The following is a 19,207-nucleotide window of genomic DNA, read 5'->3' on the forward strand; positions in this document are numbered from 1 at the left end:
TGACTTTGTACAATGGAATGAATAAGGAACATACTGCAGGATCTGTGGATGAGCAGACCAAAGCGTTGTGGACGTCCATCTGGCACAACTTAGAGGAGAACATCTTCAAACCAGCTGGGAGCAAACCACTGCTGGGCTCTTCCTTGCGGAGGTCATGAGGAGAGATAGGCTACTGGTGGCTGTCACTTTGGTCACCCTTCTGGTGGCTGACATTCATTTCATCCTGATTCCAAGACTGAAAACCTGGTATCACCTGCCTAGGGAAAGCTGCATGTGCAGTGGTGCCAATGGCAGCTGGGCGAGTGGAGTTCCAGTAACTGATCTGTGGTTGTTGAATCAGACCTCAACCTTGGTTTCCATTGAGCAAGACTCTAAGCTAGAGCGGTTGTTCAGACACCCGCTGTACAACATTCGCCTTCCCAAAGTGGGACCCGATGAACTGCTATTGCAGCATGATGAACTTATGAATTACTACAAGAGGAAAGTGACCCGCTGGGAGAGGTAAGTATGGGACTTTGTATGAAATATTTGTGCGTTAATATTTGATGATTAACATGAATTACAGTTAAGTTTTCATAAGCGCTGGTTTTTACACCAGTCAATATGTCTTGTACAACAATAATACACTGTAGTCCCCAATAGTTTGTTCAGGACAAATTACAGGAGTTTATATTTAAAATCTAATTATCTGAATTTCTTTTTTTTTTTGGAGAGACAAAATGATCCTCATAAACATCAGTTTATTGGATATCCTATCATTTTTATTTGCTGATTTATTGATTAAGCTAACAGACAAGACTTTCTGTCAACGAAGATAAAGTGACTCTGTGGTTTATTTGCTCTGCTTTTTTGGCGATTGAACTGGCTTTGGACACGTGGACATGTCATTGCCTGCATGGTGACATGTCACATTGTGGGGTCATGGAGGGTAAAGTTTACTCCATGACAGGTAAAAGCAAAATATTATCCTTACATTCAAAAAGGCTGTGTTGCTTCTACCTACAGGTTGGGTACAAACAGTTTGGGTTGAACCCAGGAAATTTAAACCCATTGGTTGCATTTGTTCATATTTTACAAACAACAACCGAGTATTTTTTTAAATTAATCAAATGTAATATATATATATAATGATATCTTATCTTAAGATAATGTTAAATGTTCCCCAATAAGATGTTGTGATGATCTGAGTTGAGGTACAATTAAATATTAGACCCACAATTAGACCTAAGCTTGGTCACTGCAGAATCTTTGGCTTTATTTAGGACACAAGCATCTGGTACTTTAAAGGGGACCTGAAAATCCACGTTTGTTTGGACATAAATGTGTGGTGGCAGTGTGTGAAAACATCCACTCCTTATTTTTTAATCCCTGTTAAACCAAAGCAGTCTTTCATGTCGTTTTAATTCTCTTACTAGTTTGATGTCACACTGATAAAGCCCCGCCCACAGCCACTGACTGTCAGTCCTGCATTAACATAGTTTCTGCCTTCAGCGACTACACAAAAATGAACTTTTTGGTGTAGTAAAATATATTAGACTAACCATTTAACTTATAATTTAGTAATATTAACATTTATTGAGAACCAGATTTTCCTAAGTAAAATGTTGATAAATACACAATTAATTTATGTACAAAATATTTTGTTTGGGAATAGAAAGTCGTATTATATATTTTATTTTATACCACGGGTCTGTTGAATGCTGCATTCTGATTGGCTGAGAAATGTTCTATGGGTGTTGATTATTTTTCTGTAAACCGCACACCTAACTTGTTAAATGTCTTAAAAATAGGCACCAGAGCAATGTTTGTGGTAACCGTGGTATAAGCGGAATAATTGACTCCGGTCCTTTGAATTGTTTGAAAGTAATGCACACCTGCGGTGTAACTCCGCTTCGCGTCGTGCCGCATTACCACCTTAGTGTGCATTATTTTCTTATAATTCAATGGCCCGTCGTCAATTATTCCTTACGTATTATTTAACTGTTTTATAGTCACTGCACATAGTCCTAAAATAATTAAGTAAATTTTAATCAAAAACTTTAGCGCGTTCAAATGTGAAAAAGTTCATTTAACTTAAGCGTATAAATTCTATTAAACTAAAACATTCAAGTAAAATTAACTTAAATTTATTCGCACATGTTGTATACCCACAATCCTTTGCGCCTGAATATTTTTTAAAGCTTTTTCACAGAATAAGAACTGATAATAACTTTAACTTAAATATTTGTTAGTAAAATGTCATTAAGGTTTAAGCTCTTATATTATTGATGTTGTTTTGTTGTAAATTATCATTTTGTGAAGTCACCGTTCAGGTAATCAGTGTTTCCTTACATGAACCCTATTCAGCACATTTTATTGTATTTCTCTCCACAGTGCTGACAATGCATGTCAAAAAACACAGTTATTTGTGGATAATCAAGTTTATTGACTGACTTATCATGAATTTTGTGTTATAATTTTGCCATTTATAACACTACGAGTAACTAAGTCCATAGAACTATGTTAAAGAAAATAACAAACAATATATACAATCTACCATACAACAGTAAATAAGATTTATTTAATATTTTTAGGACAGCAATGCTTCAATATTCAAAAAAGTAATAGACTTTACCTAAACAATTAAAATGAATCTAACTTCTAACATAAAAATAACTAAGTGACATTTATTTAATTATATAACAAATCTCTTTCATGCATTATTAAGTAGACTTTTTTTTATTTTAGTAGATATATTAAAAAAGCAGTACATTTTACTTAAAAAAATTGCACAAACTTTTTTAAAGTAAATTTTACAAGTTGTTTTTGTTCAGTGTATCTCTATATTGAGATACTATTGTCATACATAAGACTTATATTACATGTGTCTTTAACATAATCAGATCAGATGAAGCTTGCATGGTAAAGTCTACTGTACTGCACCAGTCTATATTTTATGATATATGAACAAAAACACACTGATAAGACAAAATGAGCCGTGTGTCCACAGCAACAGTGGTTAATGTTGTAACTATGAAGGCAGAGCAAAGCCTCAGTTTTATTGTACATGTGGGCTGCTAGGTCTCTGCCACAGTAAACATGTCTGTCTTTATATTTAACTAATTCCTCTTTATGATGTTGTCTCAAGCTGATGTTTGTGGAGGTCATTTCAGAGGACCAAGGGCAAATATTTACAAATATTCTGATTTTATGTTTGGCAGTGCGCACCTTAAAGTCAACATAAAATATCCCTATACATAAATATCCCCATATTATTGGTCCATAACCTTATTTATTTAGTCTTCTGAAGAAAAAACTATAATAGATGACATTTGAAATGTAAAGATTAGTTAATGACAGAATAAATAAAGGTTATTTCATCAATACACAGTAAAATAAGGTCCCTACTGGGGCTGTACCCTTTAAAATAGTATACCTTTGCACTTAAGGAGGTCATTTTATTACCTCAGAGGGCACATATTGGTACAAAAGAGTTCATATTAGCACCCCAAAGGTTGGTACAAAAATGTATACAAATATGTACCTTAATTAATGGTATATATTAGGACATTTTCAAAGGGTATTAGTCCCGTGATAGCTTGGGATTATGTTTTGATAGAAAAATAGTTAGAAAAAGGGTTGACTTTCCTTTTTGACTGATGTTACCCATACAGGGTACACAGTATTTACTGTAGATAATGCTAATATTTACCAAAAAACATATAGTTAATTAGTTACTCATTTAAACACAAGGGGGAAATTTGAAGGGCATTTGAATGGCTGGTCCTAAACAACTCACCATACGGCTTCCTCTTTATCTAAGTTTAAATCTTGTCTCTAAATCCTATCTCTTTATCTCAACTTTTAGAAATTGTTCTGATATTTGTTGTTGTTTCTTTTTAATTCTTTGTTTTATTTATTGTTGAAGCTATTGTATAGCACTTTGAACTTGAACTTAATGATACGGTTTCAGGGTTTAGATTAATAGGACTAGGCTGTAGATATATTGGGACATTTAAGTCGTTTTTTTTAAACTTACCTTACAAAAAATTTTATTTAGACAAAACAATGGCACTCATATGTTTTAAAATACCTGTCCATTAAGATAGCTCAAACATACAAGTTAGTCTGGGATTAGGCTTAAGCCCTGTCTAAAAAACCAACCCAATTTGTTAACATACATTTATGCAAACCTTTTAAAGGAGCATTTCACCCGTAGAAACATTAATCTTTAAAAAGTGTGTCATATTTGTAGTCAAAATGTAACATACATTTCGAATTTGGTGCCTATTTGACCGAGAAAAAGGGGTTTGTAGTCTCACCCCCTCAACAAAGATATTTTACTTCCTGCTTTCAAGGATGCAAAATAATGATTTTTACATCATTGAAAGAAGGAAGTGCAACACTGAAATATGTATTTCTCCTTTCTCAGCTGCAACTGAGAAAATGATGCACGACCATTCAAAAACATGACTGGGGTTCTTACGAAACAAAGCTTAATGCAAATGAGTGAAGTGTCCCTTTTGAAATAAATTTAATTCAAAATATTTCTAGCACTTTTCACAGTTTTGCTTTGTTGCAGAGCAGTTGAACAATAAAAACATATTTCAGGAAAAAATTAAATAGAATAAACTGTAGAGACATAAGAAATAAAACTCAAAAAAAATGTGTAGACAAAAGGGAAAAAATCATAAAATAAGAAAAGTTCACCAAATGTTATGAATGAATAATGTCAAAACAAATGGAAAATGAAACATTGGAAAATTTTAAAGCTCTCCAGTTGACTTTTAAACTTGTATTAGTAGTCTGAATGTGTGGTTTGAAACTCACATTTTTGATTAATCATCCAGTCAAACCCCAAAAATAAAATCAAGTCCTACACTCTTTTTTTATCATTGAGTTTCCATTTTAATTTAGACTTATGTGACATTACAACAAAATGTCTTGCAGCGTACATTTGATTCAGTAAAATATTAATGTAAATAATCTGGGTTGAAATTAACCCAGAAAATGTTTATATTTGACCCAACATTAACTCAGCATTTTTTAAAATATAGCTGACAGATTGCTTGGGGCGTTGGAATAAAATTGGGTAGTTTTATAATCTGGAAGAGTCCTCTTGTACATGCTTCGACTTGTGCACACTAATGGAATTTAGTATTGATGAGTTGATGAACCTCAATGTAAATGTACAGAAAGGCAAATGATTTATTTAATCAGAGAATTTCCTAAATTCTGAATATACAGTAAAGAAAAAGATTCATGTGAATAAAAAGCTGAACAATCTTCAAAGTCAACATCTGCTCCACAGACTGAGAAAGGTGTACATTGATGCGGCAGCTGCTTTAAACATCACTATACCTGATCACCCCGTGACGTTTGACCTTGAGGCCAGCTGGCTGCGATTTCATCTCGGGATCAACCGATATGAGCTCTACTCCAGAGATGACAGCAGCATAGACAAACTCCTGCTGGACATGCAGACAGCCACTGTTATCAGTGCGGGTAATGCTTTTCATAAAGAAAACTACAAATGGCAGAACAGTACTCAAGAAAATGCTGCCTACCTTTTAAAACAAAGGCATCATTGTCTCACTTCTTCAAATTTGTATTTTCATTTACTCACCCTCATGCCATCCATGTGAGTATGACTTTGTTTTATCAGCTGAATCCAAAGATATTCAAACAATATCATATATATCATAATAGAACTACAGGGGAAATATTGCAGATCCAAAAAGCACAAACATCCATCATAAAAGTAATCCATATATGACTCGTGTGGTAATACATTTCTTTAAAAGGAAAATGATGGATTTGGTAAGAAAAATCGTCAAACTTTTTTAAAAATATTTGATTCCAGACATCTGTCATAAAGCGGAAAGCCTGCATCTTAGACGGTAAGGCATATGGCAATATAAACATGGCAGTGGTCAGCAAACGCTCTCTGCTTCTGTTTGTATTGCCTTGTATTTCCTGCATGAGCACCACCACATCTCCCAAACTCTCTCTGTCTATAAGAAGCTTGTGGTTTCCTTCTCCTGGAGTTCCTGTTCAGGACACTTCCAGGAAAATACGCATTAAACGCCTCCTACATTTTTTTTTCAAGAATTTATTTAGACTTTACTTGTTTGTGGCCAATGTTTTTTTTTTGTGTGTACGTTCTTTCCGTGATTGTCACTTGCAAGAGGCAATTTAAAATCCCCACATAATAAATCAAGGCCATAAGCAAATGTTATAGTTGAGGGGTTCGAATAATATTTTTGTTACACAAACCAATTGTTTTCCTTCAAAAGACATTTGAACTTACTATAATAATAAAGATAAAGAGATGGCATAGTTTAATAAATATATTTTATTTATAAATATAAATATAAAAACACACTTGGAATGTGTCAGGATGAGTAAATGATTAAAAAATTACATTTTTTTGGGGAACTATTAATTTTCTTTAAGCAACTTGCTAGATTTGGGACAGAGCCAGTACGTTTTATTATTTGTAATAGATTTAAATGCATATAAAGGAAACAAAATGTATTTACAGTATGTTTTAATGGAAAACTCAGAATTATTTTGCTTGTATGACCAACATGTTATTCAGATCAAACATCTCTCAGTAAGCATGAGTAGTATGCAACTTAATTATTCTTATTTCATTTTGACATTCTTACAAAAATGATTTATGATAATAATAAAATGTTTATTTTGATTCACATTAAAACAATAATTTTCTTTTGTCTGCCAGATTATACTCAGGATGAGAAAGCGTTAAAGGGTGCATGTGACTGCTTTCAAGGTAAATATTTTTACTGCAGCTTCTGTCCTTTCAGGTTTTTTGTTAAATATTTACAGTAAAATCAGCCAGAAAGTCACTGTAAAAGTAAAGTAACAGTCCCGCAGACAGTGTCTCCCCATAACATACATCACACACATGTGACCCTTAACCACAAAACTAATTATAGGTCATATGGGTATATTTGTATTCTGTGGCAATAGCCAACAATACATTGTATAGGTCAAAATTATCATTTTTATGCCAAAAATCATTATATTATTAAGTAAAAATCATGTTCCATAAAATATGTTGCAAATGTTTAACTGTAAATATATAAAAAATATATTTTTCATGTGTTCCTAAGGACTTCATTTGGACCACTTTAAAGGTGCAGTGTGTAAATTTTAGCGGCATTTGGTGGTGAGGTTGCGAATTGCAACCAATGGCTCAGTCCACTGCTCACCCCTCGCTTTTGAAACACAAGCTACGGTAGCTACGGTAGCTAAGCTTTGAAGCTACGGTAGCTGCCACCGGACAAACATGTCATCGTCAGAGACAACTTAGTAAATAAAAATTGTCCGTTAAGGGCTTCTGTAGAAAAATGGCGACTTCCATGTAAAGGGACCCTCACTGTATGTAGATAAAAAAGTCTCGTTCTAAGGTAATAAACACATAACGGTTCATTATGAAAGGTCTTTATACACCCCTGATAATATAGTTTTGTATATTATTTTGCAATTCTGTCAAGAGATCCTTTTAAAAATTACTCACTGCACCTTTAAAGCTGATTTTCTTAATATTTTTTTGCACCTTGAGATTTCAGAGTTTCAGATTGTATCTCAGCCAAATATTGCCCTATCCTAGCAAACCATACATCAATGGAAAGCTTATTAATATGATGTATAAATCTCAATTTTAAAATATTGACCCTTGTCGGTTTTGTGGTCCAGGGTCACATATGACACTAAAGTAATCTAACAATTATTTTAATAATGCAACAAACTAAATAACAAACATTCCATATATCTGATTTAAATTTTAAAATATTTAAATACCATGTAAAGAAATCAGATGAGTATCGACTACTGTTAGTGTCCTGGTCCTTTTCAATACATTGTGTTTTATATTTTGTAATTATAAACTGTAAAAAAATTCTGTAGAAATGACAGTATTACTGTGTATTACTGGCAACTAGCTGCCAGTAACTTACTGTAGATTTTACATTTATGCTATGTCTTTATCTTCTACAGTAAGTTACTGGCAACCAGCTGCATAATTATAGAATTTTTTACACTGTGAAACTATTTCCTTACATTTAATATTATTATGAAATATTATTTTTAACATATATGGCAAGCTAAGTAACAGATCGCAACTTTTGAACTGCAACGTTTTACATAAAAAAATAAACAATCAAATATTTTTTATTGTCTATACACTCTAAAAAAATGCATACATGCATAACATACTGTGCATGAACTAACTCAAACGGAAATGAACAATTGAAATATATTCAACCTATTTTAATAAAACAAGTAAATAAAACAAGCAGTCTCATAATAACCATGTGTACTCATCACCATTGCCCAATACTGGAGCTTTGAAGCTAATGAGTACACTGTAAAAAATTCCGTAGAAATTACAATGTTATTGCGGCTGGGTTGCCAGTAATTTACCGTAGATTTAAATTTATGTTATTTACTGGCAAGAGTTTGTTCAAAGTAAAATACATTTTAAATATTAACAAGTCTTTATCTTTACAGAATAAAACTATACAATAACAGCCTCATGCAAAGCATTCTGGGAACCAGAAATCATCATCAAACTTTTTCTGTTTTTTGCTTCAGATTTTGTTTCCCAATATGTTTTGCTTGATGCTGTTATTTTAGTTTTACTCTGTAAAGACAAAGACTTGTAAATATTTAATGTTAATTTAACTTTGAACAAAATGTTGCCAGTAAATAACATAAATTTAAATCTACGGTAAGATACCGGCAACCCAGCAGCAATAACACTGTAATTTCTACGGAATTGTTTTAAGGACTTGTTATTATAAGGCGTGTGTAGAGTAAATGACCACTGTCCCATATTGGTATCAAAGGGTGGTTGTGTAGAGTAAATGGGCTTTAAATTATATCCCCTTCAGAAACAAACAAACGGCAATCATAAAATGCAGTCAGTCTACATTAAGCATAAGTGTAGGTCCTCTTAAAGGAAACTCAAACTCAAAACCACACATTCACCACCTGCCCCTGAGCGCAGACAAACCCACCCAATGCTTTTCTCCTTTAAGCCTTTTGGGCCCAAACAAACATGCAGTAGTTTTATCGTTTAAGTTAAACTTGTGTTGTTTATCTTCTTTACACCATGACTCGTGTTATTTTGGCGTGTGGTTGGGAGTTTGTGAAATATTGATATGATTTAGCTGAAGTAAACCTAAAAGGAGTTGGTGCGGTTTAGGGTTGGCGGCAGCCTGCAATGGCATCCCACAACCACAGACAAAACAGAAGAAACACCACTGGTGAAGTACACGCACATGTGCACTTATATAAAAATCCTCTTTAACTAGACTGTTGCAGTACAAGGGTCTCTGGGAAGCTAAAAATAGGATCCAAAATGAAAAAAATCTCTTATTTAAATGTTTGTGCGTGTTATTATTTTCTTTCTTTGTGACTGTCCAATCAGTGGTTAAGCCAAGCGGTCTTCACTTGAAGTTGGCACTGAAGCTCCAAGATTTTGGCAAAGCTATGTTTAAACCAATGAGGTAGTGTAACATTGTGTTATTTATGTAGATTTGTTTGGTTTACCGTACAGTGTATGCTACTGAAATGGTCCTTTTTGAATTCAGACAGGAGCGGCACGACGAGACACCAGAAAACTTCTTCTATTTTGTTGACTTTCAGAGACACAATGCAGAGATTGCAGCCTTTCATCTAGACAGGTGGGGTTATAAAAGTCTTCATTATGATAGACAGATGAAGTTACAATAAATCCTCAAGGATTAAAGTGAATAACACTTTAAAGACACATGTGTCAAATACAAGGCCCGCTGCACATTTTCAAGAAATCCTCAAGGATTGAATTGAATTACACTGTAAGGGATCTGATATGAGTAAACACAGATGACACATCCGACATTACTGAGACATCCAACTCACTGGGATATTATACATCATTGTTTGGGCCTGTTGAGACAATACATAGTAAGGGCCAGATTTACCAAACAGGAAAAATTAGTGTGAGAGCGCATTTTCAAAACAGCACAGATGGGAGTGGAAATTGCTGACAAGGGGCATGTTAAAAACACAGGTGCAACGTCTTATTTCCTAAATGAACAAATCAACTTAAGACATGCTTTTTGAAGATTCTTTTTTGTTGGACGAGTGCAAACCTTAGTAAATTAAATTAAAATGGACATACCATGAAAATCTGACTTTTTCCATGTTTAAGTGCTATAATTGGGTCCCCAGTGCTTCTATCAACCTAGAAAAAGATCAAACCAGTAACTTAGTTTTGGTAAACCATTCTCTGCAAGCATGTGAAAAAATAGGTCATTGAAATGTGGCTCCCCTTGTGATGTCAAAAGGGGATAATAATGCTCTTTAATCTGCTCTTACTGCTCTTTTAATTGTAATCCAACCACGGCACTGTCACAAGCTGACTTCTCTTCAGAGGGGTGCAAATTCAAAATATGTGTTCTGTGCGTCATGTGAACCATGTGCTTCATGCCTCTTGTCAAAATAAGTGCCTGCTGCACACGCCTCAAAACCGTTTATGATAAAAGAGACGATCACGTTCAAGGACATCTGGGTTGGTAAAGTGCGTAGAGCCTGCAGCAGTGCGGGCTTCGGCAAAGACTGCATCAAGGGTGCAAACAGGGGGTGCTGATGAGCACACTTCTGAGTGTAAAAATGACAGATGGGACACCCTATGGACTCTCTAGGGCTCTATCATACACCCGGCGCAATGCAGCGCAATGCACAACAGAAGTGTCTTTTGCTAGTTTCAGCGCAATGATAACTTTCACATTTAGCGCCACATTGTTTAAATAGCAAATGCATTTGCGCCCAATTTTGTGCCCATGGGCGTTCTGGTCTGAAAACAAGGTGTGTTCAGGCGCATTGTTGGCGCATTTTGATTTTGAGGCAACTAAAATAGACTACGCCATTGACCAATAGTGTTTTTGTTATTTAATGAGCGCGTTCACAATACCGGACGAGAATGCGCATTTGCTTATCACACACATGGATGCGCAGCAGAACACAACCCTTTTTATAATATAAAAAAATAAAGGATAAAAAGTGTAAAAGATTATTATTGAGTCTCTTGGACCTAAACGAGCACCGATTACGAGGTGTTAGAAGGTGTAAAGAGCTGCTTCACCTGTAAGTAATTGATTGTTTTGCTTTAAACAAATGGAAATATTGCATCTATTATTAAATGTTTTTTTAAAAGCTACCCCACGGATTTATTGTATATGATGACTCTGTACCTGTCGTGGATTTGGTGAAATGAGAAACATTTTTAAAGTAATGCTTTAAAAAAACTCATGGCTGTCCGAGTGCTTAATACTTACTTATTCAATCAGCTGACGCTTTTATCCAAAGCGACTTACAATTGCTATATATATATATTTATACAACAGTATATTTCTGGTTCTCGAATCTGATTGGCTAAGAGCTATGCGATATTGTGCTGATATCGGCACTGTAACCGCTTCACCTTTCGTATCATTCCGCCACCTAGTGAATGGAGGTCCTCTAAACAGGCTCATCTCTGAATGGAAAAACACAGACGCGCTGTTTGAATCACTCTCCGTGTGTCTCATTAGTTCACAAGCTCATAAATCAGTCTGTGAATCCCCAATCGGAAGTTATTCCGTCAAATATCAGCGCTCTTGGATGTTACGTTAAAGTTAATGGGAGAAATGTCTTGTCACATCGTTTGGACGATTAACACTTGGAAAGAGGAATATAAACACTCGTTTTTTTTCTGGAGCTATATTTCTTATCAGAACGCGAAAACACCGTGGAACAGCAGGTAAGCACCGCAGCTTTTAAATGTGGACATTGATCATTTACTTTATCGTGACGTGACTATTAAAACATGTTATGAGATATCGCCACTGATATATTTATAAGCAGCATGCAAAAACATCTCTCTGACACTTATAAAAAACCGTTTTATATAGTACTGACAAGAACAAAGTTTAATAATAATAATCGAGTGCTCGTATCACGTTAAGAATAAATGAGAAAGCAATAGTAACGTTATACAAGTAGTTTTATTAACTTTTACCTCGCGCCAAAACAATAACAACACAAAAGACACTAAATATGAATTAAAAAACAAGTAATAGTTTGATCATGACACCAAATACTGCTGATTTGATCTCATTTTGACGATCATAAACAAAGAAGGCCAACATGAGAGCCAGGGAATACCTGTCAGAGATGTAGCCCAGAGAGGGCGGTGGTCAGCGGGGCGAGTGAACACTGATGTCCGCTCATGCTTTGGTTCTCATTCGTACCGAATCTCACTAAGCAAACGTTCAAACAGGCGCTATCTTTACTAATCGACTGCAGATTTAAATATAATACATATATATTCTCGACTGAACTAATCTTAAAACTACACTTTGTGACCAAGAAACGGTAATATAAAGTAACGGCTTTTCCGTCCATTGAGTTGTTATGAGCTTCAAAGCAGCCGAAAGTGTTACCTGTCATTCTGGCCGCCCTCAAATCCGTGGCGGAAGAAGTAGTTCTCAAACAAAGAGGCTTTTAAAATAACTCCGTTGTTGTTTTCTAGTTTTCGTTTTTCAAACGTGTGCCGTCGAACTGTTGTATAAAAGCAATATCGCTCTCGGAGTCGTGTGATATAGCTCTATATCATCACGGCTGTGATTAGGCCAGAGGCACGAGGCTGTAGGCCGAGTGCCGATAGAGCTATATCACACTCCTACTCGAGCGATATTGCTTAAATGTCAGAGGTCGCACGCCTCTGGAGCAACTAGGGGTTAAGTGTCTTGTTCAGGGACACAATGGTGTGTCACAGTGGATTCAAATCCGGGTCTCTCACACCAAAGCCATGTGTCTTATCCACTGCGCCATCACCACCCCACTGATATGGCTCTCCGCACGTTTGTACATTCTTTATCTCCTGTTTGTTACAAATAAAGTATTTTAGAGTACAAACCTTTTCTTACATATTTAAGTTTTTGTTTTGATGTTGGATATCCATACATTTACAACAATTAAAAGCCTGCTATTTTTACTTCCAGAGCTAAAAGAAAACAGGTTTTAAAGGTTTTAATAAAAAAATAACAATTTTAAAGCAACACTATGTAGTTTTTAATGTAAAAATGACTTACAGCTCCCCCATGTGGTTGAAAAGCGCAACAGTGCCTTATATCAGACACTCTTCTGCAGGCAGGGGGAGGGGCGGGGCTGTGTGCTCTACCCTCCACCACCACTTTCAGAGTGTGCTTGTAGCAGCTAGGAGGCTGCTCAGGTTGCAGCAACAGTAAAATTTGTCCAGTTAAAAGTTGTTCTATCACTGAAATAATTTTAGAGACATTATTTAAAGGTAAAAAAACTACATAGTGTTGCTTTAATACAAGGGAAAACCAACACAATTATTTAACATTATTCTTAAACTGGGGATCTTCTTCCCCCGCTTAGTTTTTCAGTTTACAAAGTCCGTCATCTAAATAGGGATTAGACATAGCGCCAGCACAACTGGCTTTTAAAGTGGATGAGAGCTGAGACTCTCATAGGTTTATTACACGTTACGCCCAAAACACATTAGGAGAATAGGAACAACCATTTTCGACGGTGTGCTCGGCGCACAAACCATTTATCGTTAAATTAGCAAAAGTGGATTTGGACACGCCCATTCAGACCATGCAGCGTGCACTTTAATCATTCAAATAGGGCTCATAGACTAAACAAGCACATGCAATTTAAGGCCATGAGACCTAAAGTCCACATGAAGTGCGCCAATTGGGAGAGCGCCTCAGACGCTGACATGTTTGACCTGTGGCGGCTACCATAGCTTCTCTTTGCTTTTCGAACTTGAGGTTGGTTGTAATTCTCAATCTCACCTCTAGATGCCACTCTTTTTTTACCATAATCAATCATTAAGGTGGCCATTTCACAAGACTTTTTTAAGATGTAAAATAAATCTTTGGTGTCCCCAGAGTACATATGTGAAGATTTAGCTCAAAATACAATATAGATAATTTATTATATCATGCTAAAATTGACACTTTGTAGGTGTGAGCAAAAATGTGACATTTTGGGTGTGTCCTTTAAAATGCAAATAAGCTGACACTGATCGCAATGATGGTGGTTTGTTGCAATTGAAACTCAATTGTGCTGTCAATTATTTTCTCTCTCTCTCACTTTCTCTCTGCACTAAATGGCAGTGATGTGGTTGGATAGTTCAGATAAAGGGGTGGTATTATTATAATAAGATTTCCTCACAACATCACAAGGGGAGCCAAATTTCAATGACCTAATTTTTCACATGCTTGCAGAGAATGGTTTACCAAAACTTAGTTACTGGGTTGATCTTATTCACATTTTAGGTTGATAGAAGCACTGGGAACCCACTTAAAGGATTAGTCAATTTTCTTAAAAAAAAATCCAGATAATTTACTCACCACCATGTGGTCCGGGGTGTTGATGTCTTTCTTTGTTCGGTCGAGGGGGGATTATGTTTTTTGAGGAAAACATTCCAGGATTTTTCTAATTTTAGTGGACTTTAATGGACCCCAACACGTAACAGTTTTAATGCAGTTTAAAATTGCAGTTTCAAAGGACTCTAAACGATCCCAAACGAGGCATAAGGGTCTTATCTAGCAAAACCATTGTCATTTTTGACAAGAAAAATAAAAAAATATGCACTTTTAAACCGCAACTTCTCGTCTATCTCTTGGTCATGTGATGCTACAGCTCGACCTCACGTAACACGCCATCACGTCAAGAGGTCACGGATGACGTATCGAAACTCCGCCCCAGTGTTAACAAGTGTGGAGAAAGAGGACCGTTCTGACGTTGTTGTGTGTGGAATGATACTAATTAATGTCTTTGTGTCAGTTTATTGTTTAAAATGGTCTGCAAATGTGCGTTTCATATATATAACACGTGATCTTTCCACAACATTACACAATTACGTGAGGTCGTGTTGGCGCGCCACATGACCGGAGACAGACGAGAAGTTGCGGTTCAAAAGTGCACACTTTCAACTTTTCTTGTCAAAAATGACAATCGTTTCGCTAGACAAGACCCTTATGCCTCGTTTGGGATCGTTTGGAGTCCTTTGGAACTGCAATTTAAACTGCATTAAAACTGTTGGGTGTTGGGGTCCACCAAAGTCCATCAAAACGAGAAAAATCCTGGAATGTTCTCCCCAAAAAACACAATTTCCTCTCGACTGAACAAAGAAAAACATCAACATTTTGGATGACATGGTGGTAAGTAAATTATTAGAAAATGGACTTATCCTTTAAACATGGAAAAAGTCAGATTTTCATGCCATGGCCCCTTTAAAGAATGAAATGAGAATTCTCTGAGAATCTACTAACAATCAAATCATACTAAGATCAAAATAAATCGAAATTACCAGAATGTTCATTAATCCAGTAGGATTGTTATCTGATGCTTATACAGTAGGATTAGCTTCAAGAATTCCATTCACAATCTGAAAATGATTTTGATCTTATTTAATAAAAAGTTTGAAGAATTGTTACAATTTGAAGAAGAATCTTACTAAAAAACCATATAAATATTTAATGCTGATTGTACAGCAATCTGTGTGTAGAGTTCTGGACTTCCGGAGAGTTCCACCAGTGTCTGGGAGATTCATTAATCTGACCGGTGAAGTCCTGCACATAACTCACAATGACGACCTGCGCAATGTTTTCTTTACTTCTCCAGGTGGGAACAGCTATTAGATTTGGCCTTTACAGTTCTTGCTTTTACATCGGTATGTGAGTTGTTTTGATTGCTTCTCATCTTTCTCCTTCAAAATGCAGCCAACAACACATGTTTCTTTGCCAAGTGTTTATATATATGCAAGTCAGAGTATGCAGTGTGTGGTCACCCGGATCTTCTGGAAGGATCCATGTCCGCTTATCTACCAGGCCTGAGCATTGCTCCACGGATCTCCATTCCCAACCCCTGGATACGTGCCTACAGTTTCACTGGACGAGAGGAGTATGTAGAGTTCCCCTGCACAAACTCACTTTCCTGCCAAATATATAGATAGATATATTTAACAGTCAGTGTGCAACAAAGTAATGCATTTTCAGAGTGAAATGTTTTTTATTCCTTGTGTGTCAAAACATTATTTTCTCTATGGAATAACGGTTTAATCATGGAATGTGTGTTAAGAAAGTAAACAGGGTCTGATTTGATTTAGTGTTGACTTTAGAAACAAGAGCCAGCAGTTTATCTGATTAATAAAGTAAATAATAAAGTAACATTCCAGTATATTTCACATTCATTTTTTTATATGAGACATTAAAAATTCCAGCTTTCCATTCAAAACATGGCTGAGTGACGGTAAATGTTTGTTTAAAAGCCAAGTTCAAAGTAGAAATGTTTATTGTCCAACAGCTTGAAACAATAAATGTCTTTCCTTGCTTTTTCAGGTGGGAAGCTAATCCGTTATACTGTGATAAAATTAAGAAACTTTATCCCTACAACTCTGGAAACAGACTTCTCAACATTATTGACATGACAATATTCGATTTTCTCACAGGCATGCAAGCACATTTTTTTACTTTTCATTTCACAAGCTCAACAGAATCATGCACACACTGGCCTAGCTATATCAAATGTTGCCAGAACATTCCTGTAAAAACTATTTGACAATAATCCTGTAGCTCACACTTTAATGATCAAACCCATTTCTTTTAAAAGTGTCAGCCAAATGTAAATTTAATGAAAAATGTAATTTCACACTTGGCAATAAATGCATTGGTACGGAAAAGTTTAATGCCAAAGTCACAAAAGCGTTTATGAACCTTTAACGGAAAATATCTTCTCCCCTTACTGTTGTAGGAAACATGGACAGGCACCACTATGAGATTTTCACCAAGTTTGGGGATGAAGGTTTCTTGCTTCACTTAGACAATGCCAGAGGGTTAGTGCTCATTTCTACTATAGTTTAGTATTAAACTTATAAATAAAGGTTTCTTCATCATCTTTATTTGTTGCAGATTTGGACGATATTCCCATGATGAAATGTCGATTTTAGCACCCTTGACCCAATGTTGCGTGTAAGGATCATTCTCAAAAAATGTCATATTATTTCGAAAGACGTCCTTGCACTCAACATCTTTACCTCCCACAGCATCAAGCGCTCTACACTGTTGAGATTGAAGCTTTTGGAGAGATCTGAGTACCGCCTAAGTGATGTAATGCGAGAGTCCCTCTCCCGAGATCCCCTCACTCCGATTCTGACCGAGGCCCATCTGGAGGCACTGGATCGACGGTTGGGACAGATTCTTCGGGCGGTGGGTAGGTGTGTGAAAAAGCTGGGAGAAGCACAAGTGGTGGTCACAGACTTTGTGGAATCACAGAGAGGAACTACTTCACACCCAACAGAAAACGATAGGTGACAAAGGACATTAGAAGAAAATGGACAATTCCAAGTTTCTTACTACACTGTCAGAAAAATGGTCAATAAATGAAATATAAAATGTTATGAACATCAGTCTGTCTGATGTTTATTTATTTTTATAAACCCCTCTTTCTTTCTTTGCTCTTTAAAGCAGAGTCTAGAACATCTATTTTATTACATTGTGTGTAATTCAGAAAATCATGAAGAGCATCGATGAGTGGTTGCCAATATGATGTTTACATCTTTAAATTAATTGAAATGATTTGAAAGATCAGACTGTGAATTGAGTCTAGTCAGATATAGTCATTTGGAAAGCTGCCTATAGCTATAGACAGATAGAAGACAATAGTATGATAAGATGACACTGCGATAGCAAACACACCATTTATGCGGTACCTTAACTGTACATTGAAAATGTTTCCTCTCATTATCATTTGGTGGCTGAACCTCTATGATTATCCAGCACAAACAAAACGTCATCCACACAAAGGTAAACACTAGGAGATTTAATGGCTGGTTTCTCTAAAACAGACAGACTTAAATAATCTGGGCCTATACTTTACAAGCTTTTAAGAGGAGTCTTAACAAACATCTACAGTAAATGCAACCTTAAATATTGCAGTTTAGCAATTCTCTGAGTAAGCGTAAGCTCATTCCCATTACTGTCTGACTCAACAAACCAGGAATAATACTTTCTGTGAAATAATAATAATAAATGGATAATAAATGTCTGAATGTTCATTTCTGAAGTAAATTAGACGTCTGGCTTTAATCAGACCTCACACAGAGTTAGTAGTTCTGCTGGTGGAGAAATCCAGCCTATAAAGTCTCACGATCAGGAGAGATTTGGAGCATCAAAGTTTGATTTCATTCATTGATTTCAGTCTTTGACATCACCTTCAACTGTGTGAATATTAAAGATATCAATGTTGTATTTTCACAGAAGGTTCTTTACATTATGTAGGTTGATTTTATGTAACAGTAAATGACAAATAATGAGTTTAGCTGTGTTTTTTTTACAATCCCAATTCTTCATTATTCTCACATCACCAAAACATTTACATACTGTCTGACTTAGTCATTTACCTTAGTGTTACGATGACAGAAAACACAATTGACCTTTATTACCATGAATGGCAATTGTTATAATTACATAATTCATTTGGAAATCTGAAAATCAATTATATTCAGTAACATTTATTTTGTTATTTTATTCATGAAAATATTTATTCACTTTAAAATGTCAGACAGGTGTGAAACATTCTGGACCTAAATAATTGCTGCCATTTTAATAACCTCTTTTTTGATTCATTTATTAATCTGACTGTAAATTAAAAGACAAATGAAACATCTATATTTCCAAGATAACAACTGATTGGCACTCATGTACTTCTTGAAACTAATGTATCCTACCATTAAAAATGTTTCTCTATCCATAAGAAACCATTATCCATTATGGCTTACCATTTCAACCTACTATGTAAAAAAAACTATGTAAAAGTATAGCCTACTGTGCAATATTCGTTATGCTTGTATTCCACTATGAACCAACTTTAATCGAACACTGCCCCCTTGTGTCTCATTAGACTACAGGGACACTCTGTAAAATAAACATATTTACAGTTCATTTAATATATCAGTCACGCTGTTACAACACAAATTGGTTAATTTTACAAATACATGTAGTAAAATACATAAAATCACTGAAAGCATTCTTTCGCTGGAAAAATAGTCCCTGACCGAATGTGAACAGCAATGTAAGGGTGCTGCGCAGTGCTACACAGAATATCATAAATAAAACAAAGCTATTGACCAATCAGA

General features: G+C 35.5%; 1 protein-coding gene across 1 annotated transcript; it reads left to right on the forward strand.

Annotated features, from left to right (window-relative positions):
* fam20a (FAM20A golgi associated secretory pathway pseudokinase) lies at positions 1 to 18,117 on the forward strand. The gene is made up of 11 exons (XM_055175821.2): positions 1 to 501; positions 5,291 to 5,484; positions 6,725 to 6,775; positions 9,440 to 9,518; positions 9,603 to 9,695; positions 15,581 to 15,696; positions 15,795 to 15,975; positions 16,413 to 16,522; positions 16,825 to 16,906; positions 16,983 to 17,042; positions 17,117 to 18,117. The coding sequence occupies exons 1-11, from the start codon at positions 155 to 157 to the stop codon at positions 17,382 to 17,384; spliced, it is 1,581 nt and encodes a 526-aa protein (XP_055031796.2). The 5' UTR covers positions 1 to 154; the 3' UTR covers positions 17,385 to 18,117.
* The last annotated feature ends 1,090 nt before the right edge of the window (positions 18,118 to 19,207 follow it).

Source organism: Misgurnus anguillicaudatus, chromosome 4 (assembly GCF_027580225.2).
Source record: "Misgurnus anguillicaudatus chromosome 4, ASM2758022v2, whole genome shotgun sequence".
Lineage (NCBI taxonomy): Eukaryota > Metazoa > Chordata > Actinopteri > Cypriniformes > Cobitidae > Misgurnus > Misgurnus anguillicaudatus.